General features: G+C 41.7%; 1 protein-coding gene across 18 annotated transcripts in view; it reads right to left on the bottom strand.

Moving 5' to 3' along the window:
* Positions 1–22,089, bottom strand: part of plch2a (phospholipase C, eta 2a) — a 345,611-nt gene that overhangs the window by 107,288 nt on the left and 216,234 nt on the right. For 7 of the 18 annotated variants that reach the window (XR_004931565.1, XR_004931555.1, XR_004931624.1 and 4 more), the window contains exon 1: positions 13,964–14,279. The exons of 3 other annotated variants lie outside the window; for them this stretch is intronic. Coding sequence is in view for 12 of the 15 variants with exons in the window: in XM_036140566.1 (XP_035996459.1) it covers positions 13,964–14,234 (271 nt within the window). In the remaining 3 variants the exon portion in view is untranslated. Of the gene's footprint in view, positions 1–2,603; positions 3,338–13,963; positions 14,280–22,089 lie in introns of those variants that run through there. 8 more of the 18 variants (XM_036140174.1, XM_036140215.1, XM_036140310.1 and 5 more) reach the window with 3 other exon arrangements.

The following is a 22,089-nucleotide window of genomic DNA, read 5'->3' as shown; positions in this document are numbered from 1 at the left end:
CACAACACAGAGCATGTGAAAATGTTGCAGCAAGGAGCGGCGAAGGAAACGGTCCCATTAAAACCACGGGGTTTTACTAGTTAGCCAGTCTGACAGAAATAAACCACAGTGATTTTTAAGACTTGCAGGGAACCGGTAAAAAACAGTCTGGTAACGAAACCAACTTGTTTCATCACGTAAGCCGCTCAGCCGCAGTAGCGCAAGCTGTGTCAGCCCTGCGCGACTCCGCGTCATCTTCTGAAAGTTCTTCCAAAACAAAGCAGGTATAGCAGCTAAACTGGGTTCCCTTTTTTGTGATAAAATGAAAAAGCGGCCAAGCGGCGTAAGGACATCACGCATGCAGTAAAATGCTTCATAGTGATGGATATGCTGCTGTTGTCTGCAGCTGAAAAACCTGGCTTCAAAGAACTACTCGCCACTCTTGATCCGCGATATAACGTTCCGGGACGCAAGATTTTCTCTTACAGCGCTCCCTAAATTGTGCGACTACTGCCGGGAATTAGTGCAATTTGTATTAGTGCAGTAGTACACTAAGTAGTGTACTATTCCCACCTAAATAGACCATTTTATTTATTTGGTATATTTATTTTGGTCATTTTACTGGTCACTTTAGTTTATTCTTTGTCATTATTTAATTACAACGCAGGTCTCAAGTTATTTTTCTTTAAAAAAAAATTCTGTTATGGTTAAAAAAGTTGGTTAAATAAAGATTTAATTGGAATTCTGTGTTTGTGTTCTTTATTAAAAATAAATCATTTAGCAATGTCATAAAATATCCAGGCAGAGCTGCACATAAAATATGGTTTTAAATATTTTCAAAAAATATCGATATCAATCAATATGCATTTTTTTTTAATCGATAAGCTTTTTTTCTATATCGTCCAGCCCTAATTACAATATTAGGGCAGTAACAGAACTACAAAAGATGTGTTGGACGTAAATATAGAGGGCTATACAATGTTAGATACCATGCATTAAAACTATTTCTAATACCGTATTTTTCGGAACATAAACGCACCGGATTATAAGGCGCACTAAATGTTCTTCCCAAGTGTGTAATATCACTGCGCCCCTTCACGTACACAGCCTTCTCCTGAGAGAGAGCTATCCGTCTCTGTCAGGAGGACAGATTAGTTGCTCTACACGCCCCCGTTTCTAACATAAGGCCAAAATAAACCTAACTTTTATATTGAATTAAATTACTAGGTTTATTGTTGCTAGGGCGTACTCCGGCCGCTTGGCTGCCTAAAGGCTCCCACATATTTAAACGTACTGTGTGCATACTGTGAGCTTGGCGGACTCCACGCTGACTCTCCACGAACGTTTTACCCTTCATAGTTGAGCGTACCAATGCCTACATTTCTATGGCAAATCCCTAAAATTCCCACATTTTCTGCCAGTGGGACGAAGTGGTGGAACGGATGGTGAAATGTGTGATTAGCTAGCTGAGCACCTAGAGCCGTTTCTTTTCCAGCAGGTTCCCACCGTACACCTGTCAGTGAGAACAGAGAGGAACTGTGATGCTGTATGCCCTTGTCATCGCCTGCTTGGAGCAGCTCTGGGTATCACGCTTGGGGTAACATTAAACAGTTTGATGTAAAGACTGCTTGCTGCCGAGAAGTTTATAGTGTGACACCATGTATGCGGTCATAAAAATTGAGCTCTCCACGTATATGTATGCGTAGAGTTTGCCTTGAGTACACCTCAAGTACGTGCGGACCTGTGCGGAGTGAAGTACACCCGGGTATGTGTGTGTGTGTGGGGGGGGGGGGGTTACCTTAATGCACTTCTAGCTTCAACATTACAGTCGGGCAGTCTTCTAGACTGCTCAGGGGTCCGATCAGTCAGTGTACCGTAATGCTCCGAATATCCATTGAGCGGAGCGACTTCGTTGCTTACCAAAGTTGTACTTAAACATTTTCTTGAGCGTGTTGTACCACATAAAATCGTTTAGTAAGCACAGCGGTAATCATATACAAGGCACACCGGATTATAAGGCACAACATCGATTATTGAGAAAATTTAAGGATTTTAAGGGCACCTTACAGTCTGAAAACTACGGTTATATATTGTACCACAAAGAGACTTTTGCTGTCCTTCTAGTCCAAGAACTAAAATTTAGTGTTGTTTTAATTTTTATTTATTTTTTTACAAAATTCCACTTATCCATTCTAACCACTTTTAATAACCCAAAAGTAGATAATTATCGAGTGAATGAAAAATATTTGAGCAAATCCGTTTCAAAACAGTGGTTCAGCAGAACATCACGTATGTTTATGAGGCATTTACCTGTAATTTCTTTAAGAACAAGTGCAAAAATAAAAGAATATCACAAAATTCACATTTAAAAACCGAGGCCATGCATATCTTAATATTTCTGTTTGTGTCAGACCTTCTCATGCGTCACTTGTTTGCTCTGCACTCACACCTGACCGATACACTGGACTGACTGGGGAACAGGGAATTTTAAACAAAGTAAAAAGATTAAACTGTAGAAATGTGGAAAAAAAAGTACATTTCGTTGGCTTTCATAGAAGTGAGAAAGGATTCAATACTAATATTCAGTTAAAACGGGCCCCTTCTCTGACTCTGGCTAAGCTTACCCATGTAGCCAAGACGCCATTTGGAAAAAGCCACAATGCTGGTTCCGATCCAGAAGAACTCCTCCAACACATGGCCAACAGAGGCCCTTTCCTGCTTCTCAAAAAGAGTCCCATCTTTCTGCTCTTCATCTTTGAGGGAGAAAGCCCCTTTAGCAGGAGGTCCGGGCTTGTCTCCGGTAGCTGCTCCTGTAGAACGCATCAGGGCTGAAGATACTGATCCCAAAGGACTAAAGCTCATTTTCTTTGCTGTGCTCATGGCAGTACAACAAAGGGTTAAGAATATTGCTGCCAAAATCGGCAGCAAGGCAGTCGATTTCTGTTCAAAGAAACTTTATCAGGATCGATCAAAACAAAAATGTCTCCTTAGGCAATTTCCTGTCGTTTGACTTGCGGTCTAGTTTTTTTCTCCCCTGGATTTAAAAGTAGACTTTAGTTATAAAAAAAAAAATAAAAAAAAAAAAAAAAAAGCAAAAGTATCTACAGAGATAAAATCCCTTTTGACTCCAAATGGCATCGACAGTTGGTCAATGAACTTGCTCCTGCAAACCTTACTGCACCTCAATCTCAGTTTCCTTTCATCTCAAAAAGAAAAAGGATGCAGCCGCTGACATTTAAAAACAACCACTTGTCTTCATAACATATACAGTTTGGGACGAGGCATGAGTAGATCTGAGAACTACTGGCTTCCTGTTAAAGAGACAGTTCTGCAGGAGGAGCATGAGAGCACAATGCACAAAGGTAACTGATCAACATGTGTTGGGCAGCCAGAAATCCTAAATCCCTCTGAAGCAGTAATCCTGATCTGATCTGGGAGATTTACTAAATGTGTTGAGTGAAACGCATTAACAGAAAATGAGACAGAAGGTACAGGAGGAAGTGACAGAGCCCTGATAAGATGGAGCAGCTTTTGTAGTCTAAGGCCAACTAACAAGTTGGCCACTGAAGTTTCACCTAAAGGTTGGTGATGGGAGAACAGCTGAAGATCCTACTTAATTCTAATAAACTAATAAACAGTTCACTGAAAACGAGACTTGACATTTTGATGTGACAACGTTGCAATTCCAATCTCCATTTACACGGCGGAAGCAGAAACTTGAAAACGCTGTAATTCCCACGGCGCGCCATTAGTGCTGCTATGTTCTTTGAAACTCAACATGCGCCGAGTTGTGGGATGATTAAGAATCCCGCAGGGCGGAATGGGAAGGGGGCATACTAAAAGTGAACCGGGTATTCCTTGGAAGTATTTCCCTGATTACACGATAACAGAAAACAAGGCGTTCGAACCATTACTTTCTAGAACCCGTTTTGAGAAAAAACATTGGCCATTGTTGTGCAAATGAATAGTACAGACGCAACCAAGCTGTTCTGTTTTTAAGAAAACGTCACGTAAATGGGGCCTTAGTGAAAATGTATAAATCAAGGCGGAATGGAACACCTTTGGAAATAGTCATTTGTTTTGTTCATTAGTTTTTCCTCTTCTGGTTTGAAGTTTATACTGTGTATAGACAGACCTTTACGTCATTCAATTGCACACTCACAATGTACATTTGAGTGAATCTTCCGTTGTATAATTTTGTCGTATAATTTCACAATTTCACAGACTTTCCATCATTTCAGGATTTTATTCTACTGTTGTAGTAAAGCTGCCTGTAGAAAACTATCACACTTAAGTAAACTTACCAATATCTTTGTTTTTTTTGGGGGGATTTTTAATGATCTAATGTGCATAGACCAATAACAATAGTTAACATTTTGAGCTGAACAATTCCTTTTTATTGTGTAATTACATTTAGAATAAGGTGTACATTCATTCATGTATTGGAAAACAAAACCGTTACTAGGGGAAAGTAGATACTGGCAGAAACAAATAAAAGCACAATAGAGGCTCAGGAAGAGAGCTGCCTACAATTTACACTGGCCAGTGGGGGTGGCTAGGATATGGCATGGGGGGGGGGGGGGGGGGGGGGGTTATGGCCACCCACTGGTGGCACCACTGCAAACAAGTAGCTCTCATCCTCAGAACAAATGTTAAGTAGCCAGGAATGAATGGGAGGAGTTAATCTGGTTCACATTGCCAAGAAAAACCGGTAGTAGTAGTTCTATTGGTACTTTGACTTAATACAGCTATAGCTGACTTTTATCAATGCTGACAGTTGCCAATTTAGCAACTTTCCAGATCACTCTAATGACTGTTTTATTCAAAAGTGAAAAGCGGTGGATCTAGCATTTTTTCCGTGTTGTTTGAGGCCTTGGCAACAAGAAAAAGCACTGATCGCTCTGAGTTTACCGTCTCTCCAGCCAACCATCAGCTGTGAGCCCGTCCAGCTTTGTAAGCACTGACAGGCGGTCAGTCAGTCAGTCAGTGTCGCTGTGCTGCTGCTGCAAACTCAGCTGGAAGTCTGTCTCCCATTGAAAATTAGTCAATCATGTGCAAAGCTTACACTAGATCACAACGTGGGATGGAAATAGATTATAAATCTCTGATGGCTAATGGTATTTTTTAAACTGCGCTTAAATGGACCCCTTCCCTTAACTGATTCACACGCAGCCTCTCATTTATTTAGCTCATGCACTGTGGATTGCTAACACATCTTTTTGTGAAAATTGATAATATCAAAAAATAAATTATAGATTTAGTTTCAATTCAGGTAAAAATATTTAATACTGGAAATAATTTAATATTTTTTTGTTATATAATTTATATATATTTGAGTGTTTAATAGTTTTTGTCTTGTCAGTGTAGATATTTCTCTCTCCTACAACTTATCTGCGGCTGAAATATTTGCAGGACTTTTTAAATCACGTCTGGTGAGTTTCCGCTGATTGGAGTCTTTGGCCCGATCACAGGACTCACACTTCCACCCTTGTGAGCCACAGCTGTGCGTTCCCGCTGAGGGTTTGAGAGCGTAGTGTGCCCTGATTCTCCAAAGTGGCCTTTTGCCCTGCCTCCTTTCCACCCTAGATCCACACTTTGGCAAATCCCTCAATATATTATCCACAATTCATTGCTGCTGTGACGGTTTGAGTAAAAAGATGAAAATATGCCTAGTATACAAGTCATAAAAACAGATTTTAATTTTAAGGGTAAAAAGAGACCTATACTCTACATTTGAAATCAAGCCGCCACCTTTAATAAATGACTGATCACACATTGCCATTTCTTAAAACAAATATGGTAGTTATTTTTATTTATAACAATTTTACTTTTTTTTCCTTTACTGGGACAGATGAAATGACAACCTTCGCCAATTTAGAATTGAAAATTACCTGCTGAAAAAAAATCTGTTCAATGCGCACAGTAGGCCTCAGCCAACTGACCAAACAGCTGTAAACAATTTAAACATCTTCTAAGTAAGCATAAAGCAATGCGTTTTAAATATTTAATATATATGCATTTCTCTTACGCCGAAATAATAAAAAGGATGCAACTGGAGGGAAAAGGAAGAGAGGCCTTAGGGAATGATGTGAGAACATGGAGAGGGGGCAAAATGAGAACGATGACAGGCGCAGAGCCTGGCTGGACATTTATAACCTTGTCTGCAAGCTGAATTCTCACCATATTTGTGCGTTCACAACACAACAACCCAGCACCTACACAGCGGAGGAAATGAGAACGGACTTCCTGTTTGCGGTAAGGCGTATTCTGTCACTTCCTGTTGTTGCTGTGTGAACGACGGAGCTTTGCTCTAGGCTCTCTCGCTTTTTATCTTTAAACCTCTTTGCTGTAACATCTGTTTCCAAACATAAGCACTTTTAAAACATTGTCTGTGGCTGCTCATCACGTTTGGGAACTCCTCGTGTTTCACACAGTTTGTTCTTTGGCGTGATAATAGGGCGTTAGCCTAGCTTTAGCCTAGCGCTAGCCAAGCCTTAGCCTCATAATGGCTTCTCCGTGTCTGACTAAGTCTCCTATCTGCTGCTCTCTGTGTCAGATGTTCAGTTATTCCTCTGCCTCCTTTAGTGATGATGGTACATGTAATAAATGTAGTGTTTTTGTAGCTTTGGAGGCGAGGGTGTCAGAATTGGAGACCCGGCTCCGTGCTGTTGAAAAACCAGCTGATAGCCGCTCTTTTGCTAGCGCGGAGCCGCATAGAGTAACTTCACGTAGCGAACCTAAAGCAGTAGCACCCGAGCAGCCTGGTAACCAGGCTGGCTGGGTGACAGTTCGTAGGAAGCATAGCTCTAGATTACAGACCCCAGATCACCACCAACCCGTCTGCGTTTCTAATAAATTTTCCCCTCTGAGCGACAATCTCGCCGAGGAGCCGACCTTAATTATTGGCAGCTCCATAATAAGAAATGTGGCACTAAAGAAACCAGGGACCATAGTTAAATGCCTACCAGGGGCCAGAACAGGCGACATAGAATCCTACTTAAAACTACTGGCTAAGGATAAGCGTAAATACCGCAAAATTGTTATTCACGCTGGCGGTAATGACACCCGGTCACGCCGATCAGAGGTCACCAAAGTTGGTGTTGCTTCGGTTTGTGAGTTTGCTAAAACTATGTCGGACTCCGTAATTTTCTCTGGTCCCCTGCCTGATCTGACCAGTGATGACATGTTTAGCCGCATGTCATCATTCAACCGCTGGTTGTCTAGGTGGTGTCCAGAAAACGACGTGGGCTACATTGATAACTGGAGAACTTTCTGGGGAAAACCTGGTCTGATCCGGAGAGACGGCATCCATCCTACTTTGGATGGTGCAGCTCTTCTTTCTAGGAATCTGGCCGGATTTATTAGTTCTCCTAAACGCTGACAACCCAGGGTCCAGACCAGGAAGCAGAGCCGTAGTTTAACACACCTCTCTGCAGCTTCTGTACTGTTACCCACCCATTATCCTATTGAGACGGTGTCTTTCCCACGGCCAAAACTTAACAGATCAAAAACTGATCTAAAAGGAACAAATCATAAAAACCTAATAAAAATCAATATGGTTCACCTTGAACCTAAAAATAAAATAATAAAATGTGGTCTATTAAATATAAGGTCTCTCCCTCCAAAGACTTTGTTAGTTAATGAATTAATTTCTGATAATCAGATTGATTTGTTTTGTCTCACAGAAACCTGGCTACAAGAGGACTACGTTAGTATAAATGAGTCAACCCCCTCCAGTTATTCAAATTTCCACATTCCCAGATCTGTGGGAAGAGGAGGAGGAGTGGCAACTATCTTTCAGTCTGATTTATTAATTAGTCCCAGGCCAACTAATAATTACAGTTCTTTTGAACATTTAACCCTCAGTTTCCCTCATCCAAACTGCAAAGCAATAAAACCTCTTCTGTTTGTTGTTTTGTATCGTCCACCAGGCCCTTACACTCAGTTTTTGGATGAGTTGTCAGATTTCTTATCTGATTTGGTGTTAAATACTGATAAGGTTATTATAGTGGGTGATTTTAACATCCATGTTGACACTGAATGCGATAACCTTAGTGTAGCCTTTAAAACTATCCTAGATTCAATTGGTTTTGCTCAAAATGTGCATGAACCGACGCACTCTCGGCTCCATACTTTAGACCTTGTGCTGACATATGGCATTGATTGTGAAGAATTAACAGTATTTCCTCACAACCCTGTCCTGTCTGATCATTTTTTAATAACATTTGAGTTTAATCTAACTGAATTCTCCACCCCCAAAAGAGGGTTCCATTATAGTAGATTTTTATCGGATAATGCTGTATCAAAACTTAAAGAGTCTGTCCCCTTCTTAATATCCTCAGTATTGCAGAAATGCCCTGTAGATGGCAGCATTGCTGTTTCTTCCCATTCACAAATCGATACCTTTGCTAACAATGTGACTTCCTCATTGCGTTCTGCATTAGACAATGTAGCTCCCTTGAAAAAGAAGGTGATTATTCACAGGAAGCTGGCTCCTTGGTTTAATTCAGAGCTGCGTTCCTTGAAGCGCAATGTTAGGAAATTGGAGAGAAAATGGCGCTCTACACACCAAGAGGAATCCTACTTAATCTGGAGGGACAGACTATTGTTGTATAACAAGACCCTCTGCAGAGTTAGAGCAGCATATTTTTCATCATTAATTGAAGAGAATAAAAATAATCCTAGATTTCTCTTTAGTACAGTTGCCAAACTTACCCAGAGCCACAGCTCTGTTGATCCATCCATTCCCTTAGCTCTCAGTAGTAATGATTTTATGGGATTCTTCATAAATAAAATTGATGCCATTAAAAATAAAATAATTGGCATCCTCCCAAACATGATTACCTCGTCCTCAGTAAGTGAGGCAGCATTGGAGGAATCCTTAGAACCTGCGCAGTGTTTGAACTGTTTAAAAGCAGTAGAGCTTTCTGAGCTATCTAAAATTTTAGCTTCATCTAAACCTTCTACCTGTATGTTAGACCCAATCCCAACCAAGTTGTTTAAGGACATATTCCCTTTGATCAGTGGCACTATTTTAGACATGATTAATCTATCCTTAGTAAATGGATATGTACCACAGGTTTTGAAAGTAGCTGTTATTAAACCTTTACTTAAGAAACCTTCTCTTGATCAAGATGACTTAGTAAATTACAGACCTATATCTAATCTTCTTTTCTTATCTAAAATTCTTGAGAAAGTAGTTGCTAATCAACTTTGTGAACATTTACAAAGTAATGACCTACTTGAGGAGTTTCAGTCAGGCTTCAGAGCTCATCATAGCACTGAAACAGCTCTGGTGAAGGTCACTAATGATATTCTCATGGCCTCAGATAATGGACTTGTGTCTATACTTGTCCTGTTAGATCTCAGTGCTGCGTTTGATACAGTTGATCACAATATTCTCCTACAAAGACTTGAACATACTGTAGGGATTAAGGGGAAAGCATTAGGCTGGTTTAAATCTTATCTGTCAGACAGATTCCAATTTGTTCATGTTAATAATAAATCTTCCTCAAACTCTAGGGTCACTTGTGGAGTACCACAGGGTTCAGTCCTTGGACCAATTCTATTTACTATATATATGCTTCCGATAGGCAAAATTATCAGACAGCATGGGATTAATTTCCACTGTTATGCTGATGATACTCAGCTATATTTATCCATAAATCCTGATGAATCCAATCAATTACTTCGACTGCAGTCATGTCTTGATGACATCAAAAGCTGGATGACTTTAAATTTCCTGCATCTAAATTCTGACAAGACCGAAGTTTTAATCTTTGGGCCAGAGTCCTCAAAAAATAAACTTCTTAACCAATCACTTAATCTGGGTGGCATTAAACTGGCCTCTGGTAATAAAGTAAAAAATCTTGGTGTTATTTTTGACCAAGACATGTCATTTAAATCCCATATTAAACAGGTTTCCAGAGTTTCCTTTTTTCACCTCCGGAATATCGCCAAAATTAGAAACATTCTGTCCAGGAGTGATGCTGAAAAACTGGTCCATGCATTTGTTACTTCAAGGCTGGACTATTGTAATTCTTTACTATCAGGAAGTCCACAAAATGCAGTTCAAAGCCTTCAGCTGATCCAAAATGCTGCAGCAAGAGTTCTGATGAAAATCAACAAGAGGGATCATATTTCTCCAATTTTAGCTTCCCTTCATTGGCTTCCTGTTAAATCAAGAATAGAATTTAAAATTCTTCTTCTAACGTATAAAGCCCTTCATAATCAAACTCCATCATATATCAGAGCTCTGATTACCCCGTATGTTCCTAACAGAGCACTTCGCTCTCAGACCGCAGGTCTGCTGGTGGTTCCTAGAGTCTCTAAAAGTAGAATGGGAGGCAGATCCTTTAGCTATCAGGCTCCTCTCCTGTGGAACCAACTCCCAGTTTTGGTCCGTGAGGCAGACACCCTGTCTACTTTTAAGACTAGGCTTAAAACTTTTCTTTTTGACAAAAATTATAACTAGTGACTCATGTTACTCTCAGCCACCTTTATAGTTTTACTGCTATAGGCTTAGGTTACTGGAGTATATCAGGATCTAATTTTCTCACTATATTGAGTTCTACTGTTCTTCAATTATGCATTATGTGTTGTCATTTCTGCTTTAACTTTCTGTTCTCTCTCTTTTCTCTTCATAGTAGGTACACCTGGTCTGGCGTTCTGTTAACTGTGACATCATCCAGAGAAGACGGCTCACCCGCTACTACCATCTAATGTAGAACAGATTACTAGATCAATGTGTGCTTCTGTGCTTTTTTGTCTCTCTTGTTGTGTCTGTTCTGTCTTCTGTAACCCCAGTCGGTCGAGGCAGATGACCGTTCATACTGAGCCCGGTTCTGCCGGAGGTTTTTTTTCCCGTTAATGGGTGGTTTTTCTTCCCACTGTCGCTTCATGCTTGCTCAGTATGAGGGATTGCAGCAAAGCCATGTACAATGCAGATGACTCTTCCTGTGGCTCTACGGTTCCCCAGGAGTGAATGCTGCTTGTCGGGACTTTGATGCAATCAACTGGTTTCCTTATATAGGACATTTTTGACCAATCTGTATAATCTGACCCAATCTGTATAATATGATTGAACTTGACTTTGTAAAGTGCCTTGAGATGACATGTTTCATGATTTGGCGCTATATAAATAAAATTGAATTGAATTGAATTGAATCTTGTCCTGCTCCCACCTTAATTGTTCGGGCCTGTGCCAAAAAAAACGGTTTGGGCCAATCACGTTGCCGCATTATGGTTTAAGGCGGAACATATAGCTGTGACGAAAGCAAGAGCTGCTGATTCCACAGCTGAACCAATGGCAGAATATGAGTGTGCAAACCCTGCACATGACAGCGCAGCAGGACGCAAGTGTAGCTGCTGCTATCACTGTTGGTTTGTAAGAATCCACAATTTCTCCTTTGAAAGAAGAATAGCAAGAAATGCCTTGACCAGCGTAACTTGTTATATTGTTGGAAATGAGACGTATGAGTGGAACGTAAAAATGGGACGAATGAGTGGAATGTCAGTTATCCTGGGAGGGGCATGCTCACCTAGACAGGCTGGGACATAAGGCCATCAGATAGCACCCCGATGGTGACACTGACATCATTTTACTGACGACATGTTAGGAAGCGTACTGCCCTTGCATGGGCGTGTACCTAGACTTCTTTATAATGCTTAAGAAATGATCAGTGGACGCTCTTCCCACGTTCTTTGCGTCGTGTTCGATCAAGAGCCCAAACTTGTAAGGTTCTGCTGAATGTCCCTCCTTTTCCTGAACTAATTGAAATGGAGCAGAGCCAGATGACTAACATGCAGAACGGAGACTGCTACACATTATTAGCCTGGCCAGCCAGACTGACTTACAGGGAGCGTAAATCACTCTGGTAAGGTTCCATTCCCTTGATTTCTCCAGTGCCTTCAATACCATCCGTCCAGCTCTACTGGGTAAGAAGATGACTGCGATGCAGGTGGAGGCTCCCATGGTGTCCTGGATTGTGATTACCTGATGGGCAGACCACAGTATGTATGCCTACAGAACTGTGTGTCTGACAGGGTGGTCAGCAACACTGGGGCCCCTCAGGGGACTGTCCTCTCCCCCTTCCTTTTCTGATAACTCAGCAATAGTTGGCTGCATTTAAAAAGGGTGATGAGAGAGATGACCGTGGCAGAGAGGAGGATGCTGTCCAGGCTCCAGTACATCTTAGACAATGTCTCACATCCTCTCTACGACACACTGACCCAGCAGAGGAGCTCCTTCAGCAGAAGACTCCTCTTACCCAGATGCACCACAGAAAATCATTCCTGCCTGAGGTCATCAACCTCTACAACGCTTCCCTCTGAGAGTCAGACCCCACCCCCCCCTCTGTAATTCTGACGCAGAATTATTGATATATTTTCGTTCTTTTTTTAGATCTGTGTATATATATATATATATATATATATATATATATATATATATATATATATATACACACACACACATACACACACACATATACACACATACATATATATATATATATAGCGTGTAACGAAAATTATTTCTCTCTGGGATTAAAGTATTTCTGATGTGATTTTTTTAGATGGAAAAACAATTGTTCACTGGAGAGTTTGCTTGATGGCTTGACATGTTTCACAGACTACAAATTGAAAAAAACAGAGCAGGTCGCTCGGAGTTTTTTTGCATCACATCCATAGTTATCTGAATAGTGCTAACCTGATGACGCTGATGTGATTAGTCCCACCTTTGAAATGAGGCTCTATCAGCTCCCTACCAGACTATCTGGCTGGCCAGGTTACAATTCTCAGGGACAGTGGGATAAAATATTAGATCTGTTTAGGAAACTTATCGCCCACCTTACCAAGGAACAAGTGTTCCTTAAATATTAAAGAGCCAGTTTAATTTTTTTTTTTTTTTAAGGCTATGTGCACTTTAAAATGTCTTGCAAAGTTAAAACGTCTGAAAGCAGCCAGTGATGTTTGGCATGTTTATTTGTTGAGTTAGTTTTATCTGAAAATGAATCAACCAGTTAAGCTTCCTGTCTGCTCTGTTGATTTTTCTTTTACCCCACAGCAGCTATTTATGTAGTAGTAAGAAAAACAATAAATAATATAAAAAAAATGTAGTCTATTTTCTTAACTTATTTTCGGTATCAATTATTAATGCTATTATTTAAAGGCACACATTTTCTTAGTCATTTTAGGTCTATTCTAGGTAGCCTATATGTTTTAACAATATAATTTTTAATTTATTTCTCATTTGTGGCGACACCCGCTCTGCTATTCCCAATCCTCCCAAATTTCGGTTTCTGCACTTTACTCTCCTCAAAACGATAGCTTGTTGCACTTTAATCATATTTAGCACCCGTCCTGTGATTTTTGACGTTGCAGTTACGACATGGAGGCGCAAGTCGATGCCATTACCCATATTGTCCCAATTCTCTAATTTTGCACGTCTGTAACCTGCGCACTCAAACCACACGAGTATTTCCACCCAGGGCCGGATTATCCATAAGGGCCTGTGGGCCAGTGCCCAGGGGCACCAACCATGGGGGGGGGGGGCACCACATAACACATGCTTTAAAAATATATTTTTCATAAATTGTTATATTATTTACTTGAAATTGTTGAAAGCCCATGCATTATTTGTTTTGTGAACACTGATGTCACAATAATAATAAATGATATAAATCCAGATTTTTTTATTTCAACATTTTAAAATGAGATGTTTGAATATTGCTCACTGCTCATACGCCTACATGTAGTTGTGTAAGTTAGTAAATAGTAAATTACATTACAGAAATCCCCTTGATTATGTCTGATGTTTTTGACCGAAAGGACAGCACGGGTAAGGGAGGGGGGGGGGGGGGGGCTGTTTCCCGTATTGTCTTAATACGGGCCTGTTTCCACCAGGTACACACTTCAAAGAGGGGCGTAGTATTGTAGTGAGAGTATTGGGAACGGGGGCCGGTGTTGACAATGTCGGACTCACCGTGGCCTCTGGGCTGCCTCCCGCCGCTCCGCGCTGGAACACATCTCAGGCCGCAGGTTTCAAACAGCAAGATGGCTCTGCCGCGAACCCGTTTACACACCTTGGAGCAGACTGTGGCGTAGATGTGGACCTTGGACGAGCTGTCCTTCATGTGCCACACATGGGCCGAATCACGGAAAGCCGCCAGTTCAGGCACACCCATCTTATTCTCATTAAATAAATTCAGCCTTAAAAATGAGGGAGCTCCTGGTTTTGCTGCTATATTGTTCATTTAGAAAGTTCTGCTCAACTCGCTGTTCGCCAGATAAATCTTCACCAAACATTCGCTGCAGGACAAATCACACGCACGTGCACATTCCGGTGTGGCTTTCAAGAACACGATGGAACGTGGGGAATTACAGTCTTTGAAATTGGCCTAAACTTTTAATGTTAGATGTGTCATGCTATAAAAATATTTATTGTAATGACAGATTATGTCTAACCAGTCTTTATCGGGCTCTTTGTGTGCCAAATAATTTATTTACTCTTTCACTTGTTCTAAGCAAGGAGCAATTGTCTCTTTTTATTGTTCAATTGAAATGTTCAATATAGCTCTGGTTTTGAATATCTATATTCTGAGATCAGTAGTACAGATGGTGTAGTGCATCTTGTCCAGGTTAAATTATTCTTCTTGTTCTTTTTTGTGAAAAACATCGATTTGCTTCAGACTGGGCCAGTGGGGTCAGGCCCCACCAGATGTCACTGTGGAGCTTAATGTTCACAATAATCAGTGAGAGAGGACTATATATTGTAAAACAAACAAAAAAAAACATTCCCTTACCAATAAAATTCTGTTAGAAACATTTGTGTCTGTATAGCTAAGTCTACCAGAAAACTGACAAGCTCAGTTGGCTAAATCCTATTGAGGCGCCTTGATATTGGGCCAGCCCACCAGCATAGTTTATTTATTTATTTATTTTTTTAATTTTTTATTTATATTTTATTGTTTTTCCAGGGAAAGGGGAAGTGGGGAGCAACACACATTTAGAACAGAACTATATACATACAGGGAGTTTGTCACATACATATTCATACAATAGGATACATTTACATTATAAAGTCATATTAATAAGGTCGGGCTGTTAGGCCACTTGGCTGGAGCAAAGAGATCCCATTTCAACCATCGCTCCAAGAAGAGTTCCATTTTTTTGGTTAACATAGGCTGTCCTTTCTTCCATCTTGTATATTTCCACCACACCACCAGCATAGTTTAAATAATGCACAGTGCGCTTGCCCTACATGCTCTCAGACAGCCATGGGGCACAAATCCAATGGCCCCAAGCTCCGATCGTCCAATCTAAATACTGGAAATGCACACGTTACGTTCATGTTCTGCCGGGAAGTGTGCGACAATCTAAAGTTGGTTGGCTTTGACGGCTAACTGAAGGGTTGATGTGAATCTTTTCTGTTAAATACATTATATCATTATTATTGAGCCTTTATTTGTAATTTTATATAAAAAATATTACATTTAGCCTATATAAAATGGCATTTCTAGTCTGTTGGTTTATGCTAATTTACCTGTTTAATTTAAAATTAATCAAAGTCAGGTTGTATGCATCACAAAAAAAAAAAAAAAAAAAAAATAGCTACTGCTAATAGGTGTTGAGTTTTTGTGCCCCAACTAATTTATTATGCCAGAGACATCACTGAACTGGACATGGATGACCTTTGTCAGCCTACCAATAGGTCCATTTGATTGTATTTCCATTTGGATCAATGGCGCCCCCTAGGGCATTTAAAAGGCTGTTCCTCCCGGATACATCATCGGATCCTCACCAAATTTAGTGTTTGATCATGGATGACAATTTGAGATGTTGAACTGGTCAGCTGATGACATCACTTATTTTCAAAACACAACAGGAAGTCTTTATTAATTCTTTGCCACAAAACAAGACATGACAGAAACATTGGATTCACTTCTCACTGGACCATACCTACGCCTGCCTGGTGGGTGAGGGGGCAATGTTGAGGCTTGCTGGTATTTTACTTGTAAAGTACTAGTACAGACAACACTTTACAAGTAAAATGAAAAAAAAAAATCTCATTCAGCTGCAACTATAAGAACACACAGATTACACTATTAGTAGGCAGTGTTCTTGATCCAATGACAATCATTTACACTGTGTCTTACATTCCAATACCCATAGCTCTCAACTCTCACGCATTGACCGTGTGACACACGCATTTCATCAATTGCACACGCTCACACGCATTACTTTGAAAATCTCAATCTTACAATGAAAATCTCACTCTTGAAACGCACGCGTCCGGATGCTTCGCGTCATGGCGGAACCAATAGGGGGTTTTCACTGACGTCACTGGCCAACTTCCGGTCCGCCATATTGGGTGGTACACTTCCTTATCTCTAGTTGTCGTACACGTATTATCGTATCGCGAATGGATAAGTACGCCAGCACGCTAGAGCGACCAGATAAGGACGTATATCTGAGGAAATGTTCCGTGATCGACCATATGGACCCCTATGCCCTCCACGGTGCCTTGTTTAGCCGTAATCCAGATGATTGGCCAAATGTAGAGCACGGCGACATAGTACATTACCTGGTGTTCGGTGAAAACCCTCTGCACACTCTTGAGGAAATGAGAGCTTACAAGGATCTAGAGGCTCACAACCAGTTCACATCTGGTTATGTACATCAAGGAAATCGCCATCATACGTGGACGGGTGAGTTTTAATAAGATGGTAAAAATGTAAACAATCCGACGCAAATGTGTCGCATGCTTCTGCGGTGGCTGACGGCCGGCGGTGCGCGAAGGCGCTTGGCTGCAGGGCCGATCGACGCCGCTCGCGGCTTTAATTATTTAAGCAGAACAATGACCAGTGCAAAATTAAGTTGTATTTACCGTATTGGCGCCGGTAGGAGCTGCAGATCATAAAGCCAGCAAACAGTGGGAACACAGTAACTCGTTCAAAGGTAAGCTGTGCTCAGACGGGCTCTGGCGCATGCTAACCGTCAGTGCTAACAACCACTCACGCATGTAATGTACTTTTAACTAGCTGCTATGTGTTTCAAATGTTTAGAACACACTCTCATTGACATCGGGATACTGTGGAAAGTTATGTTCGGTCGACTTACAGCCGCGATCCAAGCGAGCCGACGACTCTTTGTTATCTCTAACAGTTGTTCTCCGTGGTTGCGCCTCCAGGCAGGAAAGCGGTGGAAAGTTAACCCATTTTCTATGTTTTTCCCATGGCGATCATGTGTTGCGCTGTTACAGCCCACAATACAGCAACGGTTTACCATGGTTGAAATCAAGTTAAGGTGAAATTAATCAAATTAAAACACGGCTGAGAGAGGGAGTACAGCACGCGGTAGAAACAGGCAGTAGAGGGGGCGGAGGCAGTCAACATGGCAGCCGCGGAAAGTAATAAGTCATAACGCCCAAGCCCTATTATTAATATATTCTTCTTACATGTTTTAAATACTTAACAGTTAATTACCTGTGACAAAGTGAGCACCGCAGACTCTGGCGTATTCCAGCTTAACACCGTCCAAATCGGACCTGGATATCCGTGTCAGCCATAGGTGACTGCGTTGTTTAGAGAGCTGTTTTGTTTTTTCACACTGATTCACTATTATGGCTGGTAGGCGATAGAAAGAGCGTTGATCTCCACCTCCACGGGCCGTGCAACCAACCATTAAACACGTTTTCCCCATTGTTCACTTCCAATACTGCCTAAGGCGTCATACCATCTGTTGAACCATCTGTGCTTAAACACCAGTAAGACCAAGGAGATGGTGATTGACTTCAGGAGAAGACCCCCACCTCACTCACCTGTGAACATCCAGGGGCAGGACATAGAAACTGTGGAGAGTTTCAAATACCTGGGTGTTCACGTCAACAATAAGCTGGACTGGACACATAACACCGACGCCCTGTATAAGAAGGGCCAGAGCCGGCTCCACCTCCTGAGGAGGCTGAGGTCCTTTGGAGTGAGCCGGCCTCTGCTAAAAACTTTCTATGACTCTGTGGTGGCCTCAGCCCTCCTCTACGCTGTCGTCTGCTGGGCTCCTGGCAGCACAGAGCGGGACAGAAAGAGACTGAACAAGCTGGTGAGGAAGGCCACTTCTGTCCTGGGCTGCCCTCTGGACTCTGTGGAGGAAGTGGCTGAGAGGAGGGTGTTGTCCAAGTTCACATCCATCATGGACAACACCTTCCACCCCCTGCACCAGACTGTAGACGAGCTGAGCAGCTCCTTCAGTGCAAGACTTAGACATCCTGTCTGTAAAAAGGAGCGCTACCGCAGGTCATTTATTCCTGCTGCTATAAGATTTTACAATGCTGCACTGTAACTGCAACTGTGACCATAACTGTAACAATTAATGTGCAATAACCAAGGTGCAATAATCTATTTAATACACTGTCCTACAACCCGTGCAATAATCCTGATGTAGTGACTTCTGCTGCTATCACCACCTGAACATAAGTCAGCCCACATGTATGTATGTATGTATGTATGTATGTACAAATGTATACAATGTATATGCACATACATACGCGTAGGTGCGTATGTAAGTAGGCGCATAGATATATGTATATATTTAAGTATATAGATATGTTTATATATATATATATATATATATATATATATATATATATATATATATATATATATATATATAGACCACTAAGAATGTAAATGAGACATCATATGCCCATTCCTATTTCCTTTTTTGTATTTTTTGGTATTCTTTCTGATCCATTGTATATATGAAGATTCACTGTATATAACTGAATGCACCTTCCCTACTCTGCACCTTCTTGTATGAGCCGATGTGACGAGTGAATTTCTCCATTGTGAGATCAATAAAGACTATCTTATCTTATCTTATACAATGCAGGTCAACGGTGCGAAACAACTGCCACCCAATATGGCGGACGCGCTGAGTAGTCACGTGAGCGTGACGTCAGCTGAAAACCCCCTATTTGCGGTACAACGGTTTCCGCACGTCCAGTAGTAGAGGTAACACAGCTGCAAGGACCGCCGCCGCGCAAACAAGTTTCCCTCATCCAAAGTGAAACACTTCAACGGTCCGTGTTGCGTGCGAGTTAAATGGTAAGTCGTCATGTTTTATTACAAACTGTAACATGAAAGCAAAGTCCGTATAAAATAGTGACCGTCTTGAATCGACCAACAGCACCCCCCCCCACCCCCCCCCCCCCCCCCCCCCCCCCGTTGGACTGTCTTCAATCGACCAACAGCACCCCCCCCCCACCCCCCTCCCCCCCACGACCACAATCTCACTCTCAACTGTCGTCAAAAGTTGAGAGGTATGCCAATACCCATTTGCTCACTTCAGTTTCTCAGGGAATGTTTGTTTGAACATCCTTGCAAATTGCAATTGTGGCACCCTCCAAGGATTAAACCGTGTTCTTGCATTGAATTTTGAATCCATATTGCAAGTGATACAAAAGTTTTTGCAGCATTATTTGAAGAAACTGAGGTCTGTAGCTATGCCACTGTGGGGTATAAAAGCAGCTCCATCTTGTGCCTCTGTAGCGAGCACTGTTGTGCTGTTGTTTAGACCCCTCCAGTGACTTTTTTCTTCAAAAAAGTGACTAGCTAGCAATACATTTAGCAACTTTTTATGTATTATTGGCACATTTACGTAAAAGCACCAATTGTTCTGCAGTTACTGTATAGAGGGAGCAACGATGATGCCGTGATCCCTTCCCACTTCCCTTAGCACTGTCTCACAGGCAGACAGCTTCTGCCTCATCCTGAAACCCATCTGCAGTCCAAACAAAGGGAGCAGAGAGGAGACCAATCACACTCTGTTTCCACATTGAAAATGAATCATGCAATATATAAATAAATATAAAACATAGATTTCATTATATAGATTCCACACATTACACTGCATGAAAAGTGAGATTTTCATCCCCGTAAACTACCGCAGATCTCCCTCATTTTCGGCAGTTAACGACAATTTGCAACCCGCGCTTGTCGCCGTTTGTCAGTACCACAAATTGTCGGAACCGGACTATGACGTATGTGGAGAGCGATCAGCTGAACCAATGGCCCTAATTAGCATATGAATGCAGCGAACCCGCGCGGCTGGCTAGGTCTGGCTTGAATAACCTACTCAGTATTGGCTGAAATCACTTCTTTCAAACAACTTGAGCAACGGTTTGTTGCTCCAAATTCTCTTGCTTTTATCTTTAATCTCTTTGCTGTAACATCTGTTTCTAGCACATAAGCACTTTTAAAACATTTTCTGTTGCTGCACATCACGCTTGGGAACTCCTCGTGTTTCACGGTTTGCTCTCTTGGCGTGGTAGAAGGGCGCTAGCCTAGCTTTAGCCTAGCCTAGCTTTAGCTCCACAATGGCTTCCTCTCCTACTATTACTTCAGCTTCTCCGTCTCTGACTAAGTCTCCCCTTATCTCCTGCTCTCTGTGTCAGATGTTTAGCTATTCCTCTGCCTCCTTTAGTGATAATGGTACTTGTAATAAATGTAGTGTTTTTGTAGCTTTGGAGGCGAGGGTGTCAGAATTAGAGTCCCGGCTCCGTGCTATGGAAAGACCAGCTGATAGCCGCCCCTCTGCTAGCGCGGAGCCACATAGACCTAGCGTTAGTTCACTTAGTGGTCCTCCAGAAGCACCCGAGCAGCCGGGTAAGCAGGCTGGCTGGGTGACAGTTCGTAGGAAGTGTGATTTATTTATTATTGGCCTAATCCTGCTTCGCTACTAAAGGCCCATTTTTACCCCGGTTTAAGATTTGACAATAAAATAAGGAATCATTGATCAGAGGTAGAACGATTTAAATACATATTTAATTCATAGAAATTAAATATGGAGACAGAGTACATACCATTTACAAGATGTTGTTCTCACCGCGGTGGATAAATCTGTCTGTCTGTCTGAAGTAAGTTTTACCAAGACATTCCTTTTATCAACTTTAAACTCCTCCTACATGGCTCAGTGGGAGGATGACTGACCCCCTCTCCTGCTGACCACCCCCTCAGGACAATAAAACTCCATGTTTATCTTACGCTGAAGCAGGAAAGGACAAACCCCACTCTGCTTTCCTCAGTAACCTCAACTAAGATATATTTTTAATTCTCAACAGAAGCATAGCTCTAGATTTCAGCCCCCAGTTCACCACCAACCCGTCTGCGTTTCAAACAAATTTTCCCCACTCAGGGCCACACCCGCTGAGAAGCCGACCCTGATTATTGGGAGCTCAATAGTCAGAAACGTGGCACTAGAGACACCAGGGACCATAGTTAAATGCCTGCCAGGGGCCAGAACGGGCGACATAGAATCTTACCTAAAACTGCTGGCTAAGGATAAGCGTAAATACAGTAAGATTGTTATTCACGCTGGCGGTAATGACACCCGATCACGCCGATCGGAGGTCACTAAAGTTGGTGTTGCTTCGGTGTGTGAGTTTGCTAAAGCAATGTCGGACTCTGTAATTTTCTCTGGTCCCCTGCCTGATTTGACCAGTGTTGACATGTTTAGCCGCATGTCATCATTCAACCGCTGGTTGTCTAGGTGGTGTCCTGAAAACGACGTGGGCTACATTGATAACTGGAGAACTTTCTGGGGAAAACCTGGTCTGATTCGGAGAGACGGCATCCATCCTACTTTGGATGGTACAGCTCTTCTTTCTAGAAATCTGGCCGGATTTATTAGTCCTCCTAAATGCTGACAACCCAGGGTCCAGACCAGGAAGCAGAGCTGTAGTTTAACACACCTCTCTGCAGCTTCTGTACTGTTACCCATCCCTTATCCTATTGAGACGGTGTCTTTCCCACGGCCAAAACTTAACAGATCAAAAACTTATCTAAAAGGAACAAATCATAAAAACCTAATAAAAATCAATACGGTTCACCTTGAACCTAAAAATAAAACAATTAAATGTGGTCTATTAAATATAAGGTCTCTCCCTCCAAAGACTTTGTTAGTTAACAAATTGATTTTTGATAAACAGATTGATTTGTTTTGTCTCACAGAAACCTGGCTACAAGAGGACTACGTTAGTATAAATGAGTCAACTCCCTCCAATTATTCAAATTTCCACATTCCCAGATCTGTGGGAAGAGGAGGAGGAGTGGC

The sequence above is a fragment of the Fundulus heteroclitus genome, chromosome 1, assembly GCF_011125445.2.
Source record: "Fundulus heteroclitus isolate FHET01 chromosome 1, MU-UCD_Fhet_4.1, whole genome shotgun sequence".
Classification (NCBI taxonomy): Eukaryota; Metazoa; Chordata; class Actinopteri; order Cyprinodontiformes; family Fundulidae; genus Fundulus; species Fundulus heteroclitus.
This window is presented reverse-complemented; position numbering and strand designations above follow the sequence as displayed.